This window comes from Apodemus sylvaticus, chromosome 1 (assembly GCF_947179515.1).
Source record: "Apodemus sylvaticus chromosome 1, mApoSyl1.1, whole genome shotgun sequence".
Lineage (NCBI taxonomy): Eukaryota > Metazoa > Chordata > Mammalia > Rodentia > Muridae > Apodemus > Apodemus sylvaticus.
Genome location: NC_067472.1, coordinates 77,132,309 through 77,156,547, shown reverse-complemented (window position 1 = coordinate 77,156,547; position 24,239 = coordinate 77,132,309). Strand labels below are relative to the sequence as shown.

At 42.3% G+C, this 24,239-nt stretch overlaps 1 protein-coding gene across 2 annotated transcripts in view; it reads left to right on the top strand.

Annotated features, from left to right (window-relative positions):
* The window catches only part of Inpp5f (inositol polyphosphate-5-phosphatase F), a 95,030-nt gene that overhangs the window by 48,382 nt on the left and 22,409 nt on the right, over nucleotides 1-24,239 (top strand). For both annotated transcript variants that reach the window (XM_052197359.1, XM_052197369.1), the window contains 10 exons: nucleotides 2,763-2,899; nucleotides 7,693-7,821; nucleotides 7,994-8,161; nucleotides 8,266-8,322; nucleotides 11,948-12,146; nucleotides 12,753-12,932; nucleotides 14,090-14,157; nucleotides 19,723-19,847; nucleotides 20,871-20,948; nucleotides 24,092-24,212. In XM_052197359.1, the coding sequence (XP_052053319.1) occupies nucleotides 2,763-2,899; nucleotides 7,693-7,821; nucleotides 7,994-8,161; nucleotides 8,266-8,322; nucleotides 11,948-12,146; nucleotides 12,753-12,932; nucleotides 14,090-14,157; nucleotides 19,723-19,847; nucleotides 20,871-20,948; nucleotides 24,092-24,212 (1,262 nt within the window). The remainder of the gene's footprint in view (nucleotides 1-2,762; nucleotides 2,900-7,692; nucleotides 7,822-7,993; nucleotides 8,162-8,265; nucleotides 8,323-11,947; nucleotides 12,147-12,752; nucleotides 12,933-14,089; nucleotides 14,158-19,722; nucleotides 19,848-20,870; nucleotides 20,949-24,091; nucleotides 24,213-24,239) is intronic.

Genomic DNA, 24,239 nt, shown 5'->3' with positions numbered 1-24,239 from the left:
CGAACCTGGGACTTTTTACTTGCTAGGCAATTTTCTGCCACTGAGCTATATTCCAGCTTTTTTCTACTTTTTGTTTTAAATTTATCATTTTATTTGTGTATGATATGTTTGATTTGGTTTGGTGTGTGTGTGTGTGTTAGGGGAGAAAGATGTGTGTGTGTGTGTGTGTGTGTGTGTGTGTGTGTTAGGGGAGAAAGATGTGTGTGTGTGTGTGTGTGTGTGTTAGGGGAGAAAGAGAGAGAGAATGTGTGTGTGTGTGCCACAGGATGTGTAGAAGTTAGAGGCCAACATTCGTTTTTCCACCATGGAGTCTGGGAATCAAACTCAGATTGTCAGACTTTCATGGCAAGTAATTTTACCCACTGAGCCACCTTACTGGTCCTTACTTAATTAAAAAAAAGATTTATATTATTTTTACTTTCTATGTGTGTCTTGCCTGCATGTGTGTCTGTCCACTGTGTGCTTGTAGCACTTGAAAGAACAGAATTGGCACAAGACACCCAAGACCAAATTCTCAGCACAAAGATTTATTTGCCCCAAAAGGACAAAGGGCAGGGAATAAGAGACAAAGACAGGAGATAATAGGATGAGGGCGAGGGGGATGGAACAGGGGAGGGGGAAAGAATATTTGTCTGGGAGGGACAAAGGACTGCCTCTGGAGAGAGAGGAGACAGCCATGTGGCCCATAGCACAGTGACAGTTGATAAAGGGAAAATGGGGAACCCTGTGTTAGGATGAGTGGGTTAATTTTGATTGGGCATATTAATTAAGTATGACAAAGAGGGCTTTTGATTGCTGGACTTCAGTACTTTGATAGCTGTACCTTGGTAGTATCCAGTGTCCAGGGGGAGGAAGTGGCCAAATAAGGGATTAGACCTTGGTGGGTAGCTTTAGGAATGTAACCTAACAGTTCAGCAAAGCAGAGGGAATGGAGGAGAAGGTAAAAGAAAAAACCTGTTTGCAATGCTCTGGCCTGCTAGATCCCTCCAGTGCCTGAGGCCAGAAGCAGGGTTAGATCACTGGAAACTGGAGTTATAGATGGTCATTAGCTGCCAAGCAGGTATTATTAGTAACTGAGTCTCTACAAGAGCTGTACGTGTTCTTAACTGCTCGGCCATCTCTCCAGGCCTCTGGGGCCTTCCTTTGCTGAGATGTCAAGGCTGGCCTTGACCTCCCAATCCTCCTGCCTTAGCCTCCTGAGCAGCTGGCCACCCATGCCCAACTTCATTACCTATGATTGAAAATATTCTAATTGTTCAGTTCTGAAATTTCCCATTTGATGCTTTTAGACCAGAGTTGACCACAAGGGACTAAAACTACAGAAAGTAAAGCTACTGGTGAAGAGGGACTATTGTGGTTTTTTGTGCTTTGGTTTAATAAAATATATCTTAAATTGTCATAATGCAGTATGTGTTGCTTAATAGTTGGGATGTTTCATAAGCAGGTTATGAAGTGACTTCATCATTATAGGACCATTATTAAAAGACCAGCCTCTTGATATAAATCAAATTGCTTGACAAAGACTCCTAATCAGGCCAGAGTTGTGATAAATATGATATAGAAGTGTGATGTATGAGGTCCTGCTAGTGTAATCTTGATGTAATGTTGTATAGCAAACTTAATTAACTTTTGTTTCATTTTGTTTAGATTATTTTGTTTTATGTGTGTGTTTTGCCTACATATGTGTGTATATGTCTGTGTGTCTGTGTGTGTCTGTGCACATGTGTGTGCCAGATGTGTGCCTGGTGCCTGTGGAAGACAGAAGGGGTCTCAGAACCCTAGCAACTAGAGTTACAGACAAGCTGTCATGTAGGTGCTGGGAACTGAGCCCAAGTCTTCTGTAACAGAAGCAGGTGTGTGAATAAATTTAAAACAATGGTAGGTACGATTGGTGATGCAGCTCAGTCAGAGTGGTTCTCTGATGGGTAGAGTCCTGCACTCAGCACCATCCCCCCAAAGTGTGATTCTCAATCTTTCTAATGCTATGACTCTTTAATACAGTTCTTCATGTTGTGGCGACCTCAACCATAAAATTTCCATTGCTACTTTATAGTTGTAATTTTGCTATTGTTATGAGTCATAATATAAATATTTTTGGAGATAGAGGTTTGCCAAAGGGGTCTCAACCCATATGCTGAGAATCATTGCTCCAAAGTAAATATTCCATGATAAATCAGTGGCAAATATAATATATTGTGTATATTCTATTAAGTTTTATGGTCTGAATATAATTGTATATTATACTTTTATACTATAAACAACATAGTAGGTTTGTTTATACCAGAATTCCTCATTACTACAAACATGATTAGATCAAATCAAAATGCCTGGCATACTAGGCAGTGGGAATTTCCCAGATCCATTATAATTTTATAGAACCATGTCATTGGATGCATCTCACAGTGTAGCACAGCTATATTATATTACGTACATTAGTAACACACCCAAGCTTTCCACTTACTACATGTACGAATCATCTTATCATAAAATACTTTAATTTTTATGGGCATCATAAGTTGTTTCTCCAGTTGTGTCCATGGGTATCCTGCCAGCACTGCTGTGTGAGAGTTCTTGTTTGCCCATGGCCTAGCCACAAGTGTTTGCACTCCAGCTTACATTGCTCTGAGTGATCCTGGACATCTTGTGTTTAGGGACTTTTGGTGTCTTTATTGTGCATTTTACATTTTGTTACTGTTGGGCCCTTTACCCTGGATCAGCAGCACTCCATGAACACCATCGATTTATTAGAGTTTCTCTTTCAGATCTTCCATGGTGGCTTATTTTAATTCGGCAGAAAGCATTGGTGGGCAAACTCCCAGGAGACCATGAGGTCTGTAAAGTCACCAAGATTGCTGTATTGTCACTTTCTGAAATGGAACCTCAGGAGCTTGAGCTGGAGGTAAGGTGACATCAAGGGTACTGTCACAAAGACAATGTGATAGCAGACATGTAGTATGTGTCTTCAAACCTTGTGTTAGCAGCAGACCCTTCAGGACCTGTGAATTGCAGTGTATAAGACAGAAGCAGAGCTGCTTTAAGGGTCGAGGGACAGATATCTTTAAATAACATGAAAATGAGGCCTCTCTCAAGACATGTGCATGTGTATGGAAGAGGGGAGTGTGTGAGTGTGTGCGTGCATATGCTTGTGAAAGTGCTTGCGTGTGCACATATGGAGGACAGGTCAACATCATGTATCATCCTCTACCACTTACTTTCCTTGTTTTCGTTTGGGGGTGGGGTGTAGAGGGTTTGAGACAGGGCCTCAGTATGTATCCCCAGCGACCCTGGAACTCCCTACATAGACCAGGCTGGCCTTGAACTCACAGAGGTCCTCCTGCTTCTGCCTTCTGAGTGCTTGGATTAAAGGCATGTGCTACCATGACTAGCTTAGCATTTGTTTTCTTGAGACAATTTTTCACTGAACCTGGTGCTCACAGGTCGGCTAGACTGTTGTGTGGCCAGTGCGTTCTAGGGATCTCCCTTTTCTATCTTCTTGGGGTGGGCTTACAGGCGCATGCCTCCATCCATGGCTTCCTACATGGCTACTGAGGACACAAATCTAGGCCCTCGGGGTTGTACCATAGGCGCCGTCATCACCGAGCCATATACCCAGCATGACTGAGTATTTTTAGAATGATCAGGTTGTTTTAACTATAGTGTGTTTATTAAGGTCACCAAAGATTATGCTTCATGCTAGGGATGGAATATACGTTATGACCTGTGCAAATTAAGGGAAAGGGTAACACTTTTTGTTGCTGTCCTAAAATACCATGACCAAGGCAACTGAAAGAGTTTATTTGGACTTATGGTCCCAGAGGGATAAGAGTCCAAATGCAGTGACTGGCAAACGTCGGCTTGAACAGAAGCTAAGAGCTCTTTACACCACCACAGAACTAGCGTACACACGGGATGGCATAGATCTGAAATCTCAAAGCTTGCCCTAGCCACATAGCCTAACCCTCCCCAAAACACCACCAACAACTGGGATCAAGTATTCAAATGTCAGAACTTATTGAGGATGGTTTTCATTCAAACCACTGCGGAACTATAGAGAAAGTATTTCCATTCCTTGGGTGACTATTTTAGAAATTATTATCAAGCCTTTTTCCCTTTTACTTTTATTTTATATTACAATAAAGGAACTTTGCAACAGTGAATAGCAGGAGAGGCAAGGATACCTATGCTGATAATCATAAAATTTCTTCTAATCTTCTAATATTAATTTAAATCTGTCATCTCCTCCTTCCTTCTGTTCACGTAAACTCAATTAAAGGAGCTTTCCCTTAAGGCCTACTGTCATTCATGGGTGCACACATACGCACTTGTTAGGTGGAACTGGCGCATGTCTTCTACTGCAGCACGCCCCTCTGATTTGAAGCCTGTTTACTGTTCTGTGTGACCCACTGCTGTTATCCTACCCAGCACAGTGATCCCTCCCGCTGTTTGTCAGGTTGGCCTCCTCGGTTTGCTGCAGCCCGGTTCTCTTCTGTAACTGGAGCAGAAATGGTTTTATTATAGATTCTAGTATTAGAATTTAAATTTCTACCTCAGTTGTGTTTTAACTGAGATGGGTGTGGCTTATTTGCCTGCCAGTTTACTTGTGGTAGTATTTATCAATACTTTATTCCTTATTGTTGTCAAATAATATTTCACTGTGTGAGTGTGCTTTTTTTTTAACTTTCTATCAGTTGATGAATATTTGAGTTGTTTCCATTTTTAAACAATTATGTATAATGCTGTGGTAAACAGTTTGTACTATACAAGCTTTTGATATACATAGGTTTTCATTTCCCTTTGGTAATTCTGCTTAACTTTTTTTGAGAATTGCCATACTGTTTTCCAATATAGAGTATCATTTGAAAAAATATATATGTATATGGTTATGGGTGAACTTTAGGGCTCAAAAATTGGGAAGACATGCATTATGCATTTTGAAAAAATACCCTTAAAGCGTCAAAGGCTTCTGTTCCCCACCTGCATATCACATGTGCTGTATCTCATTGCTGTAATAGAGAGCAGCAATGCTTTCCACTTTCCCATCAGGAAGCTGTTTAAAATTTTATCTCAGAATGGATATAGATAACAAAATTGAAAGTAAAACCATTTGTTTTCCTCTTCTTCAGTAACATCAGCTTTTAATCTTGGTTGTAAAATATAACTTGTAAGAAGAATAAAAACACTGTGGGAGTTTATGGTAGTGAAATTTTTTAAAAAATAATCAGAACTGTAATAAGGGCCTATCATACACTTTAGAGAACTTATAGTCTGCTGGAAAGGGAAGACAGTCCTAGCATTAACATCCAAGGATAGTGTCCAGACAGAATAGTTTATGACTGGAAGGATTCCCAAGAAATCATTTTCTTTACACTATTTTCTGGTAGGAATGACTTTTAGCTTAATATACCAAGTACAGTAATCTATACTTGTCTTTTCTAAAATATAGAAGATTCTAGAAGATTCTACCTTTGGTTAAGGTAGTTCAGAGAATTTATCCTTTCTTCCGTAGATTTGTAATTCTTATCTGAACGTTTTTATCCGTATTTTTTACAGTTCTGTTTTTAGTTGGTTTTGTGCACAGACTTGCATGTAATATCAAAGATGTGCTAGGGGAAAAAAAGTGTATTAGTTAGCCAGACATGGTGGCACCCATATTTAATCCCAGCATTTGAGAGGCAATGACAAGTGGATCTCTGTGAATTCAAGTCCAGCTTAATCTATATAGCAAGTAACAGACAAGTCAGGGCTACACAGGGAGTAAACTAGTCTGTCTGTCTGTCTGTCTGTCTGTCTGTCTGTCTGTCACCTCTACCCTCAGAACACACAGACACACACACACACACACACACACACACACATACACACATATACATGCAGAGTGTGTACTAGTTGTTTTTCTATTACTGTAATAAAATACTATAAGGGAAGCAAATTAGAAGAGAAAAGGTCTGATAGTGGCTATGATTTCTGAGCCACAGTCCATCATGTTGGGAAAGGTATAGCAACAGACAAGTAAAGCATTTGAGTAGGTGCAAGGAAGCTGACTGATCCCATTTCATCCTCACCCAGGAGAGTGAGGATGGAAGAGAGAGAGAGAGAGAGCAGGAATGGAGCAAGGCTGTAAGACCTCAGGGCCCACCCCAGTGGCATACTTCATCCAGTAGTCTCCACCTTCCAGAGCGTCCAGAACCTTCCCAAGCAGTGCCACCAACTGGGGTCTAAGCTCAAATACATGAGCTAATGGAGGGTATTTCTCTTTCAAAAGATATCAGAAAGTTTATTCCATATAATTATCTATGCCCCTAAATGAATCTAAAGCCTTATCCCACAAGATGTTAATATTTCCTGAATAATCAGATGAGTATTTATACTAAATACTCATAAATAAATATTTATGCTAAATAATAAATGATGGATGTCATGTATTCTCAGGGCATAGCTTATAAATGCACTCTTTAATTGGGAATTTTTATGTGTATGGTTGTTTTGCCTGCTTGTATTCTGTGTTCCATATGAATGTATGGCACCCTTGGAGACTGGAAGAAGGTGTTGGATCCTCTGGGACTAGAGTGTCCCAACAGCCATGTAGGTACTTGGAATTAAAGCTGGGTCCTTTGGAACTGCTCTTAATGGCTGAATTAATGGCTGAATCATCTCTCCAGTCCCTATGAGATGATTTTTTTTTTGTTTTTGTTTTTGGTTTTTGGTTTTTCAAGACAGGGTTTCTCTGTGTAGTCCTGGCTGTCCTGGAACTCACTCTGTAGACCAGGCTGGCCTTGAACTCAGAAATCCACCTTCCTCTGCCTCCCAAGTGCTAGGATTATAGGCGTGTGCTACCACGCCCAGCAAGATGAATTTTTAATAAATTTCAAAAATAAATATTCAGCTCTCAGAGTTCTTTGGATTTTCTGATAAGAAGCTAAGGGATAGCAGGCCCAAGTAAACCCCCCTCCAAGTTGAGATAAAAGCAAATGAAGGAAATAAAAACAAAGATAGTTGTCTTAGTTACTGTTCTGTTGACCTGTTGATCACCGTGAGCAAAGCTTATAAAATAAAACATTTAATTGTCTCACTAGCTATCACTCATTAGAACTGCCTGTCCCCTGTTCTTACATCAACACATCCATATTCATGTTTCCTTTCTCCTTCCTTTGACAGTTAAAATGTTATTTTCTGATTTCCTTATTTGGTATAAAGATAGGAGGAGAGACTGTTGAAAGGGCCAGCTTTTAAGATTCCCAGTAGAAGGGACTCAGGGCATTTTCTCAACCAAAACACTCATGTAGTTAGTATAAACGAATATTTAACACAGATGTTTGTAATGACCTAAGGCATAGCAGATGTGTATTTTGCAATATTTTGTTCTTAGATGCTAGCTTTCAAAGCATTAATAACCTCGACCAGAACAGAACATTGTATCCTTTGGACATGTTCAATAAGAGTAAACTATGCTTTGAACCTGGGTTTGCTGCCTTTAACCCCAAGTATGTTTTACCTGTATTGTGAATTATTTGTAGTGCAGCTCTAATTATTGAAATCATAGCTATATTCTGCCTGCTTAGTCATTTCACTAATTCTTAGGGTCTACTTTCAACCCAAATACCCAAACAGTAGCGTTCAACTTCTGTACTCATACTTGAACATCTAAAGCAGATAATAATTAATAATGAATCATCCTTCTAAACAATTATTTAGCTCTGTAAGAAGCATCATTTTGGAATTAACAAGCCCGAGAAGATTATACCATCTCCTGATGACTCCAAGTTTCTACTGAAGACATTTACGAATATCAAATCCAACGTGTCTGCTCCCAACAAAAAGAAAGTAAGAGTTTGATTAGTTATAAGTTGAGGGTAAATAAATACATCTGGGACTTTTTTTTCCTTTCATGTATCAGAAGACTGTCCTGTGTTTTGGGGATTGTCCTTACTTGAAGTCTTTCATTATCTATTGACTTTTCATCTGACTCTTGTACTTATAGATTGACTTCTTACAGGTTAAAGAAAGTAAAGAAAAGGAGAAACTGGAGAGGCGTTTACTTGAGGAGTTGCTGAAGATGTTCATGGACTCAGAGTCCTTCTATTATAGCTTGACCTATGACCTGACCAACTCGGTGCAGAGGCAGAGCACTGGGGAGAGGGATGGCCGTCCCCTGTGGCAGAAGGTATGCTCACAACGCAGAGCAGTGATGACTCATGACCAGTGCCTGTTGGCCTTTTATAGGAAACTAAGGTGTTCCTGAGCTGATCTTCTCCTCTACCTTTCTAGGTTGATGACCGATTTTTCTGGAATAAGTACATGATCCAAGATCTCACAGAGATTGGTGTGAGTAGATGTTTCTAAAACATAAGTAGTTGCAACTGTTAAGCAAAGGTTACTTGATTAGGGTGAATTTTGAGATTTTATTAGGAGCTTCTCCCTTGGAGGAGACTCATTTAACTAAGGAGATGAAGGCATTTCCTTCAGGTAGTTTAGAGTCCCATGGTGGTCTCCTCAGCACTGCTTTAGATGAATGTGATCTCACACACCTGTAAGAGACGTGCCACAAGTGTCGGGTCTCTAGGCTCTGTAAGTATGTTCAACTCCATCCTAGGCTATATAGCAAGATCCACCTTTCAGAAAAGAGAAGTGGGGGCCAGTAGTAAGCCCAAGGAATCAATAATGTACACAGAGTTCCTGTAAATATTTTTTTTTTACATCCATTGGGAATACAGAAACCTATTTCTGTAATGCTGCCACTTTGGTTTGTATTCTGGGGTTTGGAGCAGATGCACCTTTAAGGCTTGACCAGTACTTCAGTGGTTACAAATTATGGGGTGGTGGTGGCATGACTGCATGGAGTTCTCTCTGGTTTAATTGTTTTTACATTGTATTTATTGGGGGGTGGGGGTGGGGGTGCGCACGCACGTGTGTGTGCACACACACAGAGAAATCAGAGGACAACATTTGGAGTTGGGTCTCTTCACTGTGGCATGTAGGGATTGAAGTCAGGTTGTCAGGCTTCCTTGGGAGCTGCTTTTGCCCTCTGAGCCATCTTGCCTGTCTCTTTCTGGAGTGATGGTTACTTTCTTTTTCTTTGTCAGAAGTACTTGAGTACAGTGACTTTTTGTTGCTGAGATAAGGATGTCTGAGATGGGCAGATATAGAGAAGAAGGGTTTATTATGGCTGATGATTTCAGAACATCATCATGTGGGGGAACGCATCTTGCCATGGCGGGCCAGGCAATAGGGAGTCAGGGATAATATACGCGTGTTCACTTTCCCCCTTTCTGCTGTCTGGGCCTCTCATGGTGGGATGATACCACCCATGTGCGAGGTACATCTTTTCTTTGCAGTTAGTTCTAGAAACACAAAGATACACTTAGAAGTCTGACTCTTCTAGGTGATTCTGAATCCAGTCAAGTTGACTAAAGATTAGCCACCAGATCCTATTACACATGTTGGAGAATTATGCCTGAGGGCTGCTGTGTGCTGTGTGTTCTAGACACTGAACACTACACAGAAGTAATGGAATGGGGTCATCTGTCAGTTTCCTTAGCCTTTCAGCTACTTTCCTTTCCCCATTTTCCCCTTTACTGATTATTCATAGCAGGTACTGAAATCTTATCTAGTCCATCTTCAGCCAGACACCTACTGTGTCTCTACTGAAGCTGAGGCATGGGTTGTTCTTAGCCTTCTGATACTCATCATGCTGTGACCCTCAAAACTCAGTGACGGAAGACAAAGAAGGGCATTTATAATGAGTATTTGTCTTTATGATGACAATGAGGAATTCCCGTGTTTGGTGAACTTTTGTCAGACACTTTCACATTACTGTTTAAAGCTAATGACTTGTGATAATGATGGCATTTGGCAACATATGTTTATATGTTCTTGTCAAGAATCTGTTGGATTTATTGCTAGAATGAAAGTTTAAGTAGTGAGAATAGTAAGTAAAATGATGAGTATATGCCAAGCCTTTACCTCATTGTTGCCATCGCCAACCTTCTGAAGGTCTGCTTTACGGAGAACTAAGTGAAACTAAGCTGTGAAATGGGTAGGACCCACAGTGCACAGCACAGAGGGCAGGGGGACCCACAGTGCAGAGGGCAGGGGACCCACAGTGCATAGCACAGAGGGCAGGGGGACCCACAGTACACAACACAGAGGGCAGGGGGACCCACAGTGCACAGCACAGAGGGCAGGGGGACCCACAGTGCACAGCACAGAGGGCAGGGGACCCACAGTGCACAGCACAGAGGGCAGGAGGACCAACAGTGCACGGCACAGAGGGCAGGGGACCCACAGTGCACAGCACAGAGGGCAGGGAGACACACAGTGCACAGCACAGAGGGCAGGGGACCCACAGTACACAGTGCAGAGGGCAGGGGACCCACAGTACACAGTGCAGAGGGCAGGGTGGATTTGGAACTGATGTTGAAGAGGGTGTGATAGCACATGTCTGTAATCCCACACTCCAGAAGCTGAGACAGGATAACCTGTGTAACCTGGACTACACAGGAAGACCCTGTCTCAAAGCAAATAGTGTGTGTGTATGTGTATCTGTGGATGTCAGAAGGCGGCCTCAGATGTCTATCTCAGGCACCTGGTTTATGTAGAGACAAGGTCTCTCACTGGCCTGGAGCTCACCAAGGAGGCTGGGCTAGCCAAGCACTGAGCCCTAGGGGTCCACCTACCTCCACCTCCCAGCACTAGGTCACAGAGCCTGTGTCCCATGCCTGGCTTGACTTTAACACACGAGTACTTTAGACTGATATTCTCGGTCTTAATCTGCTGTTTTTGAGACAGGATCTGATGTAGTCCAGTCCATTTTCAAACTCATGTGGCTAAGGATGGCACTGAACTTCCTACCATGTTTCTTCCTCCAAGTGCTTGGTTTAAATCCTTAATGTGTTTAGTTTACAAGAACAGAAGAATCTCTGAACAGGACTCTCCTAATTAGTTAGTTGACATTTTAAAACGAGACATTTATGGAAATACTCTCTGCTGCTCATTTACTATTTGAATTCTAGGCTGGCGAAGAAAGTGCTTCTCTAAAGCAGGGTGTGGAGTAGAGCGGGCGAGGAGAGCTCAGCTGCAGGATGGTGCTGGCACGTGTGGGGCCTGGGTGCCTGTGCCCACCCGCCGCCCGGTATGTGGGGCGGAGGTAACATGTGCCTGCCAGCCGGTACCTGGGGCTGAGGCAAGGGCCCCGCCTAGCGTTCCAGGCCCATCTGAGCTGTGAGTGAAGCTCTGCTCAAAGTAGAAGGGGGCCTGGAGAGATGGTTCAGCAGGCACAAGCCCCTTGGAGAGGGCCTGGGTTTGGTTCTCAGCCCACCCCGGTAACCCCAGTTTCTGGGGATCTGATACCGTCTTCTGGCCTCTGCAGGCACTGGATGCACCTGGTGCACATACAGACAAGCAGGCACATATACGTACTAATAAACAAGTGGGTTTTCTACTTATTTTTAAGTAGTAAGCTGTTTTGTAATGGATGATTGGGATTGATTGCATTTTATTATAGGCTAATGCCACCGAACTTTGAAACGCAGCTTTAAAGCTTCGCTTCCCTGTACCCAAAGGACCAGTTCTAAGAGCTCCGCTGTTAACTACTCTGTGGCAGGCAGCGTGCTTCACACATTCTTATATACAGGCTCTGAGGCCCTGGTAGTCCCATTTCACAGAGGAGGACATTGAGGCAGAGTGAGGGGAGTGAGCCACTCTGTCAGGGTGTGGAGTTTGAGTTTCTGTGGAACAAACAGCCTGTCAATCAGGTCTGGAGAAAATCATTGTAAAGGACAGGGAAGGCCTTTAGTCCTCATCCTCAGCTGACATCCTGTAAGTAGAACATGAGGTTGAGAAAGGGCCTGTGCTTGTGGAAGGCTGACTATAGGCTGTGCTCAGTTATTTGGCTTTAAGTAAGAAGCAGTGTTGTGCAGAATATAAACAACCATATTTGTTCCCATCCTAGACTCCGGATGTGGACTTCTGGATCATCCCCATTATCCAGGGTTTTGTGCAGATTGAAGAACTTGTGGTTAATTACAGCGAGTCATCAGATGATGACAAGAGCAGCCCAGAGACCCCCCCTCAGGACTCCACTTGTGTAGATGACATTCACCCTCGATTTCTAGTGGCTCTTATATCTCGCAGAAGTAGGCACAGAGCAGGTAAGTAAGAGCATGTAAATGAAATGCAGGTGGGGGTGGGGGATGCAGATGTGCAGAAATGCAGATGACAGTCATGGCCCTGAAAACAGTTAGCTCCAAACTCCAAAGACTGGGATGCAATTAGAGGCTGATTTCTGCACTGGAGGAGCAGGGCAGACAGCAAGTCAGACTGCAGGCAGCATGCAGACAGACGATAAGTAAGTCACTTGGGATGTGTCTGAGAACAGAGTTCCAACTAAAAGCCTGTGTCACAGTGATAAATCCTTTCAGAGTGCTAACTAGCCCCTTTGGGAAAACCGTAGTCTTTCATTCAAAGGATTCAACTTAGCTGTGACCTTGGGTATGTTGTTGTTTACCTGTAGGTGTGTGCAGGTGCCCCAGGCTTTCCTGTAGATATGTAATTAGAAAGCACAATCTAATCAGGCACTTTTGTTGATTACATGTGTAGCCCAGGCTGGCCTCGAACTTGAAATTCTCTTACCACAGCCTGCAGAACATTGAAATATCAAGTGTGTGCTCCCATACCAAGCCACACTGAATATGTTTTTTTTTGTTTTTTTGTTTTTTTTTTGTTCTATTGCGGTTTTCTGTTTAATTTTCTTCCAGGAATGCGGTATAAACGAAGAGGAGTGGATAAAAATGGAAATGTTGCAAATTATGTGGAGACTGAGCAGTTAATTCATGTTCATAATCATACCCTGTCATTTATTCAAACTCGAGGCTCCGTGCCGGTCTTCTGGAGCCAGGCTGGGTATCGCTATAACCCAAGACCTCGGCTAGACAAAAGTAAGTACTTCAGTTATTTGGTTTACAAGTGAGGATTTCGATGAAAAATTTTAAATAAAAAAATCAGGTATGCCAGATAGGTATGAATTTGTTTCATCAAAAAATGATAACTCTCAGGGCTGGGATGTGACTAAGGTGTATGGTTTCCTGACCAAGCTGCTAGAAGCCCTGTCCAGTCCCTGTACTAAAACTACTCAACAAAAGCCAAGCTTCCCACTGTGATGCATCCTGACAGGAGATGGAGGTGAGGTAGTAGCCTCAGGACTGAGTCCCTTCCTGGGTGTTGCTATTTGTCAGCTAGTGGCTAGTTAAAGCACCTCACCTCACAGATTCCGAGCTGCTGTTGCTTTGAAGCTTATCTTGTAGAACATTTAACTCTGGAAAGGATGAATGTAGCTGGTGTCTGTAGAAGCAGGGAGTGTTTGGTGTAACTAGACCACAGTGCACAGGAAGTCAGAGATAGGGGGCTTTTTGAAACATTTAAGCTTTATTTTCTTAGAATATTTTAACTTTAGTATCATACTATCATTTTCATTTTCTTATTATAAGTCACATGAAACCTTTACTGAAAGGTAGGGTGTGTGTGAGTGCATGTGCTTCTGTGTATATACTTGTATGTGCATTTATAATTTCGTAGTTGGTACTTTCAGATATATTTTAGCTCAGTCTAGTTGGAAAAAAAGAAATCTTAATTTAAAATGATGGTTAGATGATCTTATGTTTAAACTGTTAATGAATTATTAGAAAGGAAGACTGGGCCCTGCCCTGATAGTGCATGCCCTTGATTCAGCACTCAGGAGGCAGAGGGCAGTGGATCTCTGGTCTACAGAGTGAGGCCCAGGATAGCCAGTGCAACACAGAGAAACCCTGTCTTGAAAAATAAATAAGAAAGTAAGAATAAAGATGGAGTAGGCGAGGCTGGAGAGATAGCTCAGTGGTTAAGAGCACCGACAGCTTTTCCAGAGGTTCTGAGTTCAATCCCCAGCAACCACATTGTGGCTCACAACCATCTGTAAGGGGATCCGATGCCCTCTTCTGGGGTGTTTGAAGACAAATTCAGTATAATCATGTACATAAAATAAAGTAAATCTTAAGAAAAAAGATGGAGTAGGCACCCACCTGGCTCAGCATTGGGATTTGTGTTGCTTTTTTTGCAGGTGAGAAGGAAACGGTTGACTGTTTCTGTGCCCATTTCGAAGAACAACTGAAAATTTACAAAAAACAGGTGGGCTTTAGTATGTAGTAAGAACAATTTCCTTACATGTGGAATTCCATAGAAAAGAAAAACATATACCGTTCATAATTAAACAGCCACTTTTAGTGTGAAGACTGAACATGAGTAAGCTAAGAATACTTTGGAGTAAGCTGCTTTAGCTGTTTGGAGAACATGGAGTAGGTGCTGTCAGTTTTCACAGACTAGGATAGGCCTCTCGGGACCTCGTGTACTCACACGTGGAGTACAGTCAGATAAGGCAGGATAGACTGAAAACCTCTAGGTGGAAAATGAGTTCAATAATTTTGATACAAGATTAATATATGAAAGTCAGTAATGTGCTTGTTTATTAGGAATGACCAATCTGACTGTATAATGACATGGGAGTCATTTTTTCCTGGCCAGTCTGGTCTACATAGAGGGTTCCAGACCAGCTAGCCAGGCAATATGGTGAGACCCTGTCTTAAAATAAAGGCCAGAAGATGCTGAGTTCCTGGTTCAGGAACAGACTCAATGCTGCATGACTTCCAGTTCTTCCCAGATTAGTATCTAGACTCATGTAGTTTCAGCCAGAGTCTTAAAGACAACAGGAAAGAACAAACAATCATTATTTAATAACAATATTAAAAATGTAGCTAGTTTTATAATAGATAAAGGCAGGTATTTGCTTTTAAAAATGGAAACTCATATATTGCTAGCAATAGCATAAGTTAGTATAGGCACTTTGAATGTTATTATCAATTAAAATAAAACATGATACTACTTAGCTATACTTTTCTTTTTTTTAACATCCACTATATATATTTCTGAGAAAGACTCATGATTTGAATGTAAAAGGTTAAAAATTGACGATTTCAGAAGACAACATAGTGCTTCTGACTTTGAGTCCTGAGAAGGATTTATAAAAGAAGTTTCCTTATCTTTCTTTGTTTCAGATGTATGATTATCTATGACATTAGTCACTTAATAAAGAATAATGCCCAACCAGGAAATAGTTATTTTTAGGCTGGAGGGGGTCTCAGGTTTAATAAGAAGAGTATGTCCTGCTCTGCAGAGGTCCTGGGTCCCAGCACCCACTCACACAACAAAGAAGAGAAGAGAAACTGTGACATGACATATCTTTAGTCCTTGCACTTGGAGCCAGGGAAAGGAGGATCTCTCTGAGTTCGAGGCCAGCCTGGTCTACAGAGTGAGCTCCAGGACAGCCAGGGCTGCACAGTGAAACTATGTCTCGATAAACAAAACAAAAATAATTACTTAAAATAAAATGTCTGGGGAGATGGCTCCATGGGTAAAGTATGTAACGCACAGATGTGACATGAACCTGAGTGTGTCCCCAGCGCTCATGCACAGGCAGACATAGGGCCATGGTGTGTAATCTCAGGGCTCTTCAGGAGAGCTTGGGTGTGGAGAAAGGAGAATCCTAGAGGTCTGTAGGCCAGCTTGCTTTAAGCAATACAGACACCGCCCCAAACAAGATGGAAGACAAGGGCTGACACCAGGTTGACCTCTGACCTTTGCACATGTCTTGTACTGTGCATACCATACAAAAATACATACATGTACAAAACAACAACACTAACCATAATGGAAAAAAATTAACTTGATTTTGACTTTAAATTTCTATTATTTCTTATTTCTTATTATTAATGTCTGGGGAGATGGCTCCATGGGTAAAGTATGTAACGCATAGATATGACATGAACCTGAGTGTGTCCCCAGCGCTCATGCACAGTTAGGCATAGGGCCATAGGACTTGGTCTTATTCTGATTATGTACAATAGAAACTCGTGCATAAAATTAAAAAATACTTTTAAAAAATCATTATGAAGAGAATGAAAGGTAATTCAGAGAGTAGGAAGGGCTGGAGAGTTAAGAGGACTTTATAGATGACCCAAGTTCGATCCCTAGTATACATATGGTGGCTCACAACTGTGAGTGAGTCCAGTCTCAGGGAATCTGACACCTCCTTTTGACCTCCGAGAGCAGCAGGCATACACACGGTTCACAGAGATACATGTAGGCAAAACACATAAAATAAATCTTTTTTTTTTTTTTTCTGGAACGCACTCTGTAGACCAGGCTGGCCTTGAACTCAGAAATCCGCCTGCCTCTGCCTCCCAGAGTGCTGGGATTACAGGCATGCGCCACCAACCCCCGGCAAAATAAATCTTTAATAGTTAAGATTACATCTGTTATCTTACAGCACATTTAAATGTCTTCTGAATCTATTAACAAGGATGTACAGTACAAAGAAAACTGGACAAAATAATGTAACAGGATCTTTATGTACAAGGATATTTTATAAAGTCAAATCTATGAGAGAAGGTGCGTCATCCTCATTAATCATCAGGGAAATGCAAATTAAAGCCATGACTCACACACTGGGGAGGCTGAGGGAAACCGCTGAGAAGCGGCCAGTATGGGAAAGGATGCAGAGCAATTAGTACTTAAATAGAAAACCCGGAGCTCCAGTGTGCTCAGTCCTCACTGCAGCGTCGCGTCAGAGGCGGGCAGCTGCTGAGGACTGGACGTGGTCAGGAATGACTTGGTCTTATTCTGCTCTAAGTTCCTTAATAATGTGTTGATTCATGTTGATTCATGTATTATTGATATTTCTAATTGTAAGTAGCATTAGAAAGAATAAGCCATATTTAAATGCAACACAGATTGTAGAAAGGAGCAGTATTGAGGTGTGCATGCCAGGAAATAACGTCTCCCCACACTTGTTCCTGCTCCCCATAGACTCACGTCAATATCCAGGGGCGGCCGCTGAGCAGGCTCCTCCTGGCCTCCAGCAGTAGCCTGGCAGTGTTCATTTATCTGTGTTATCTGTGTCCTTCTCCCGGGTAATTGCTTTCTGCAGTGAGGGGCCCATGGTCAGGGTGACTCATCCGTGTGGCTGCATTGCTCTAGCTCATAATTGGTTTAGGCTGGAGCTGTTTGACAGAAGGTCTGATGTGGGAAAAGCTTCCTGCTCTAATAAAAGATATACGGGAACCCACAGTGCCCTCGAGGCTGCTTTGTCAGGATTTGATGTCAGGGACTTTTGCATCTGTCTCAAGATGGTGAATGAACCAGTCCGGCGTTTATCCAGTATGCTGCTAGGGAAAAGCAGTGAGGGAATGGCAGAGGAAGGCAGAACATACCCAAGTCCTCAGTGGCTTCTGAAGTCACTGCACTCAGCCTTGCGTCTTCCAGTCTTGAGATTTGAGTTAGCAATCTACTGTTTGTAGCGAGAATCAACTGCACCAGCACATCCACAAAGAGCCGAAGTCACAAAGAGCCGTGTGTAAATACTGTTGTGCAGTAAAGTCTCTGGCTGTTAACTTTCCCCCCAGAATTCTTCGGCTCTGTTGTGGTGGCACATGCCTTTAATCCCAGCACTAGGGAGGCAGAGGCTGGCAGAGGAAAAAAAAAAAACATTCTGAATTGGGAATGATGATGTGTATCTATAATCCCAGCACTCAGGACGAGGCTGTAGAGGTTGTGGAGGGGATTAGTCCAGCCTGGGCTATCCAGTCAGTTCAAGGCCTGGGCTATATAAAAACTCAGTTTGAAAAAACAAATTGGTTATAGTGGTGTACACCTTTAATCTAGCACAAAGAGGCAGGTGGATCTCTGTGGGTTTGAGGCTGGCCTGGTCTATATTGCAAGTTCCAGGACAGCCAGGGCTACATAGTGAGACCCTGCCTCAAAAACAAAACAAAATAATCCAAAACGAAGAGCTGGCAAGATGGCCCAGCAGGCCAAGCGCTCGATGGGCAAGCCTGACCACACACGTGTACATTTTCATCCCTGGAACCCACATAAGGGACGGGGCATGAGAACAGATTCCATAAAGTTCTCTAACTCTCTCTCCTGCACCCTGGCTTGTATATGTGTACCCCAATAGTAAAGACAATTTTAAAAGTTCAAGAATTAGGGCACTTGTTTTTGCAGAATAAATTTGTGAAGGCAAACTTGTTGATTTAGACACCTATACATTTAAAGTTGATATTTAACATTCAGTTGCCTTCAGAGATACTGCACCAGAATCAGTGAAATTCCTCAAACTTGTCCTGCCCACCCACCACAAACAGTGGTAAACCAAAAACATTTTTTAAGAGATCATACAGTTTATATTCCCTGTGACGATGGGACTCTGTTGTGTTCACCAATGCTGACTCTGTTTAGTATTTAAATTTACCTGTCTGCAGGTAAAAACCTTTTATATCTTACCATTTGCAATTTACTGTTAATAGGGCTGTAGCATATTGTTTACTGGGTTCTTTTGTGAATTTACCCATTTTTTCCTTATTCTATTTATGACACTCTATAAAGAGTTGATTTTGTGTGGCAAGTACATTCTCATGAGAGTTCCTTGTTTGGTTGTTTGTCTTGTTCTTTTAAACCTTTGCTTATAATGCCACTTGTACACAGATTTAAATTTTTCCTGCTGTCACATCTGTTCATCTTTGAATTCTGATTTTTATTTTATGCCTGGGAGGTTATGCTTGCATTTATGGCTGTGGAAAGACTTCTAAGTTTTCTTGTGACTTTTTTTTTCAAAAATAACATTTAGATCATTGATGCATCTAGAGTTTACTTTGTGTCTCATTAGAGAGGTGCAGGGAGCTACTGTAAGTCTCTTTCTGTTATAGACAGACAATTGTCCCAGGGCCCCTGATGGTACTCTCTGCTTGCCAACAGTGGTGTGCTTAACTACCTACCCTTCATACCTCAGTGGACTCAGGTCTTTGGCCTTCAGCTTGTTCTTTTCTGTCAGTTGCCTATCTTTAGTTTTCCTGTCTTGCTTGCTACATAGATTATATAGAATTGTTTCAAATGGGGCAAATTTCTCTGTGTTTATTGTGTTTCAGTTTTTCTTCCAAATATTTACTCTTTCAGATGAACTTTAGAATTTACTTATCTTGTCCATGAAAAGATCCTGGTCGAATTTTGATTGGGATTGTTGAATATATAGATTAATTGGGGAGACTTGACATCTTTACAATATTGGACATTGAGATTCAGCAACATGGTACATATTTATGTCTATTCAGATTTTCTTTTACATATTTCAGTAGTTTTATGATGTTTAATTTGTAGGTTTTTGTTTTGTTTTTGAAAAAAAATATTCTGCCACTCTTTAGCCTGGGCTCAGTAGTCAAGACCATGAAGGTCCTGAAGGGTCCAGGGTTCAATTCCCAGCGCTCATACACAACTGTCTGTAACTCAAGTTCCAGGGGATCTGATGCGTCTGACCCGCAGGGGTACACACACACACACACACACACACACACGCACACAATTAAAAATCTTGATAAAAAAGCTTTACTGTTAAAAAGAAGCATGTTTTATTTTGTGTTTTGGTTGGCTATTGCAAATTTATAGGACTATTACCATTGATGTCAACAGTTCTCATATAGCTAAATTTAAATGACAAATATTTTAATTTTATAGGAAAGTTGGTGCTTGAGTGGATTAGTTTATAACTAAGCACATTTATATTTGTAAAATGTCATTCCAAATGAATTGTTGCACGATTCCGAGGTCTGGTTAATACTGTTTCTTTCCTGCTCGTCATTCTCACAGGTTATTGTTAACTTGGTAGACCAGGCTGGAAGGGAGAAGATTATTGGTGATGCTTACCTGAAGCAGGTGCTGCTCTTCAACAACCCCAGGCTCACCTATGTCTCCTTTGATTTCCACGAGCACTGGTAAGGGGCTTCCCCAGAGGGAAGCGACTGAACTAACTTTGCTCTTTCCTGGGAAGGAAAATGTCCTTTCCTCTCTGCTCAGAAGGGAAGGGTGTGATGTTTACTTGCTGTTCATGTCCGTGGGCTTTGCTTTAAGTTGTTTGCCTTTAAATTGTTGCTGAAGTATTTACAGTCTTTCTGTTCCAAAATGTATTGGGACACATAATCACAGCCACGGAAAGGCACAGTTATCTTTCTGGCTATCTTCATACTCTTAGTAACACCTCTGTTCCTAGGATAATTCCTAGTCTGCTCTGATTGGTCAGCAATAGGTGAATTCTGTTGCTGATACCTTTATGTTTATTCTGAAAGCAGGATCCTTTTCCCACAATGCTTGTTCTGACTGTGAATTTGCCTAGGTTGTAAGGAATTGTGGGGAAAGAAGCATCTGTGTATTGCCTCATTGTGTTTGTACGTGTGCTTTCAAGTGCAAATAGGTATAGAATTATCTATACTTATTCTTTTTAAGAATTTTGAGCTACTTATTAAAGATCCTAAGGAGCTGATAAGATAGCTGGGTGGGTAAAGACATCTGCTATCAAGCTGGACAACCTGATTTTGATCCCTGAAATCCATATGGTAGAGAGAACCAACTTTTGAACATTGTCCTCTCACTCCCACACCATGGCATGTGTGCCTCTCATTCCAAGCATGAACACATAAGTAAATAAAATGTGATTTAAATATAAAAAAATATGATTTTAGTAAATTTTTTTTTCTTAAGATAAGGTCTTACTATATAGCCCTTATCTGGCCTCAAACTCAAAGAATTGTTTCTGCCTCTCGGATTCTGAGAGTAAAGGTGTGCCCTCCCACACTCAGCTTCTGTTTGTTTTGATTGTGCTGGGGATTGAAACCTGTGCACACTAGGCAAATGCTCTCCCCCAAGTTACAGTCCCTGGCCCTTTTTATCTTAAATAAATTAGAATATAATTAGACTACTAAAGATCGTTCTTTGTTTTCTGTTTGGGGAATTGGATTTAGCCGAGGAATGAAGTTTGAGAATGTTCAAACTCTAACGGATGCCATTCACGACATCATCCTTGACATGAAGTGGTGTTGGTAGGTATTTGTCTTAGTTACTTTTCTACAGTTGTGAAGAGACACCGTGACCAAGGCAACTTATAAAGAAAACATTTAATTTGGGATTCATGGTTCCAGAGGTTTAGAGTCCATGGCAGGGAGCTTGGCAGCAGCAGCAGGCAGGCAGCAGGCAAGCAGGCAGGCAGGCAGGCAGCAGGCAGGCAGGCAGGCAGCAGGCAGGCAGGCAGGCAGCAGGCAGGCAGGCAGGCAGGCAGGCAGCAGGCAGGCAAGCAGGCAGCAGGCAGGCAGGCAGGGAGGCAGGCAGGCAGCAGGCAGGCAGGCAGGCAGCAGGCAAGCAGGCAGGCAGGCAGGCAGGCAGCAGGCAGCAGGCAGGCAGCAGGCAGGTGTAGCTCTGGAGCCATAGCTGAGCATGCACATCAGATTCACAAGCACAGGGCAGAGGAGAGAGAGGGTCTAACTGGGAAACCTTAAAGCCCACCCAGCCACACACTTCTTCCACAAAGCCACACCTAATCCTTACCAAACAGTTCCACCAGCTGGGGACCAACATTTAAATGAATGAGCCTATGGGGCATTCTCATTCAAACCACCGAAGTATTTCACAAAAGTTGCTTTGACTTTTGGTCTGTCAAATCATGTGTTTTCTGCTCTATTTTCTTCCTTTCTGTGAGTACCACCAATGAGCAGGGCCCTGTGTCAGATAGTTGAAAAATGAAGTGGAATGCAGCTGCTGCTCTTGAAGGACTTAACCATGTTCCTCGCACTCTGTGGCTTCCATTTTGTTTTCTTCCTTTCTCATGCATCTTGTGGGAAGGGAAGCTTAACAATATTCAGACTTTAGGCATTTAAAAAGTAACAGAGAAAGAACAGATTCCCAGGCTCTAGGAAGTAGGTGTAAGGAGAAAATATACGGTCTTAGAGACCAGGAGAGAACATTTGATTTGATGTGAAGACTGCATGATGGTCTGAGAAACTAGAGGGCACAGGCCTGCTGCATGACTCCTTGGTAGCCAGTAAAGCCAATTATTGTGTGTCTCAGTCAGGGCTTCTATTCCTGCACAAACATGACCAAGAAGCAAGTTGGGGAGGAAAAAAAGGGTTTATTCAGCTTACACCTTCCACATTGCTGTTCATCACCAAAGGAAGTCAGGACTGGACTCAAGCAGGTCAGGAAGCAGGAGCTGATGCAGAGGCCATGGAGGGATGTTTCTTACTGGCTTGCTCTGACTTGCTCAGCTTGCTTCCTTATAGAACACAAGACTACCAGCCCAGGGATGGCACCACCCACAAGGGGCCCTCCCCCCTTGATAACTATTGAGAAAATGCCCCACAGTTGGATCTCATGGAGGCACTTCCCCAACTGAAGCTCCTCTCTCTGTGATAAAACCAGCCTGAGTCAAGTTGACACACAAAACCAGCCAGTACAATTGACAACTTGACATACAAACATATCACTATTAAGCCTCAACCCTTACTTTCTTATTCATCCCCAAGATCTACATAACTTTAAAAGTTCCACAGTCTTTACATATTAAAAGTTTGATCCCTTTAAAATGTCCATTATCTTTTAAAATACAGAGTCTTTTCAAAATTCAAAATTCCTTAACTGTGGGCTCCACTAAAATACTTTCTTTCTTCAAGAGGGAAAAATATCAAGACACAGTCACAATCAAAAGCAAAATCAGACTCCAATTGTCCAATGTCTGGGATCTAACTCACGATCTTCTGGGCTCCTCCAAGGGCTTGGGTGACTTCTTCAGTTCTGCCCTTTGTACCACACACCTTGTCATCTAGGGTCCAGCTGCCTGTACTCCACTGCTGCTGCTGTTCTTGGTGGTCATTTCATGGCACTGGCATATGTAAAATACTGCTGTCTTCTGCTGTAACTAGGCTTCACCAATAGCCTTTCATAGGTTCTTTTCATGGTGCCAGGTCTCAGCTCCTTTGCATGACCCCCTCAGTCCTGGTCCATCAGTTGGAACTGAGGTTGCACCTTCACCAGTGGCCTTCTGTGGCCTCTCACAATGCCGAACCTCAGCTGATCTTCATGACCCCTTCATGCCTTCAAAACCTGGGTGACTCTTACACATTACCAAGTCCAGCCACCGCACAAAGTACAACCGTAGTTATCTCTGGAACACAGCCTCTGTGCTCTCAGAAAATACTTCACAGATTTCACCTCAATGATGCTGGTCTCTTTTTAATCACCACTATTTCTTAGCTCCAGCTAACCAGCATCAATAGTCCCAGTAACACAGAGGTTTGCTTTAGTGGTTCTGGTATCTTGTTAATCACAGCTGATTCTTCAGCCCCAGCTAGCCAAAACCACAGAATCTTCACAATCAAAACATGGCCCTGATAAGAGTCTTTAATCTTCCCTCTGAGATTTCACAAGCCAGGCCTCCATCTTCTGCACTGTTCTCAACATTATCTTCTAAACTCCTCCACAACATCCCACAGAGCTCTTAACACTGAATGGATCTTCTAGCCCAAAGTTCCAAAGTCCTTCCACAGTCCTCCCCAAGACATGGTCTGGTTGTCTTAGGAATACCCCACTCCTGGTACCAATTTGTCTTAGTCAGGGTTTCTATTCCTGCACAAACATCATAACCAAGAAGCAAGTTGGGGAATAAATGGTTTATTCAGCTTACACCTTCCACATTGCTGTTGATCACCAAAGGAAGTCAGGACTGGAACTCAAACAGGTCAAGAAGCAGGAGCTGATGCAGAGGCCATGAAGGGATGTTTCTTACTGGCCCTTTCCTCCTCATCTTGCTTCTTGGCTATGATATTTGTGCAGGAATAGAAACCCTGACTAAGACAGTGTGTCTTAGAGAGGTCCACCTGGAGTTAGAAAGGGAAGACAAGATGGGGTTTAAAATGTTTATGGTAGTGTGCAACCCTACTGCTCCAATGTTGTGGCAGTCAGTTTCTCATATCTTGGCTTTTGAGTTCTTAAATGGGGATAACAATACCTCACTGCCAAGTTATTGTAGCCAACAGTAAAGTGTGTGGAGTGCTCTGGGCTGTCTGACATTTAAGGATGTTCCTACACAGTTGCCAGGTAATACTGATGCTGCTGTTGCCATAGTTTTAAGAGTTGAGTTTCTTGAAAATGTTTTTGAAGTTGTAAAATGTAATCCCATGCTTCTTTTGACAAGGGTTGATCAAGCTGGTGTAATATGTAAGCAAGAGGGAATTTTTCGAGTTAATTGCATGGACTGCCTGGATCGAACCAACGTGGTCCAAGCTGCCATAGCTCGAGTGGTCATGGAACAGCAGGTAATCTGGAGTTCTTTGGATTCCAAA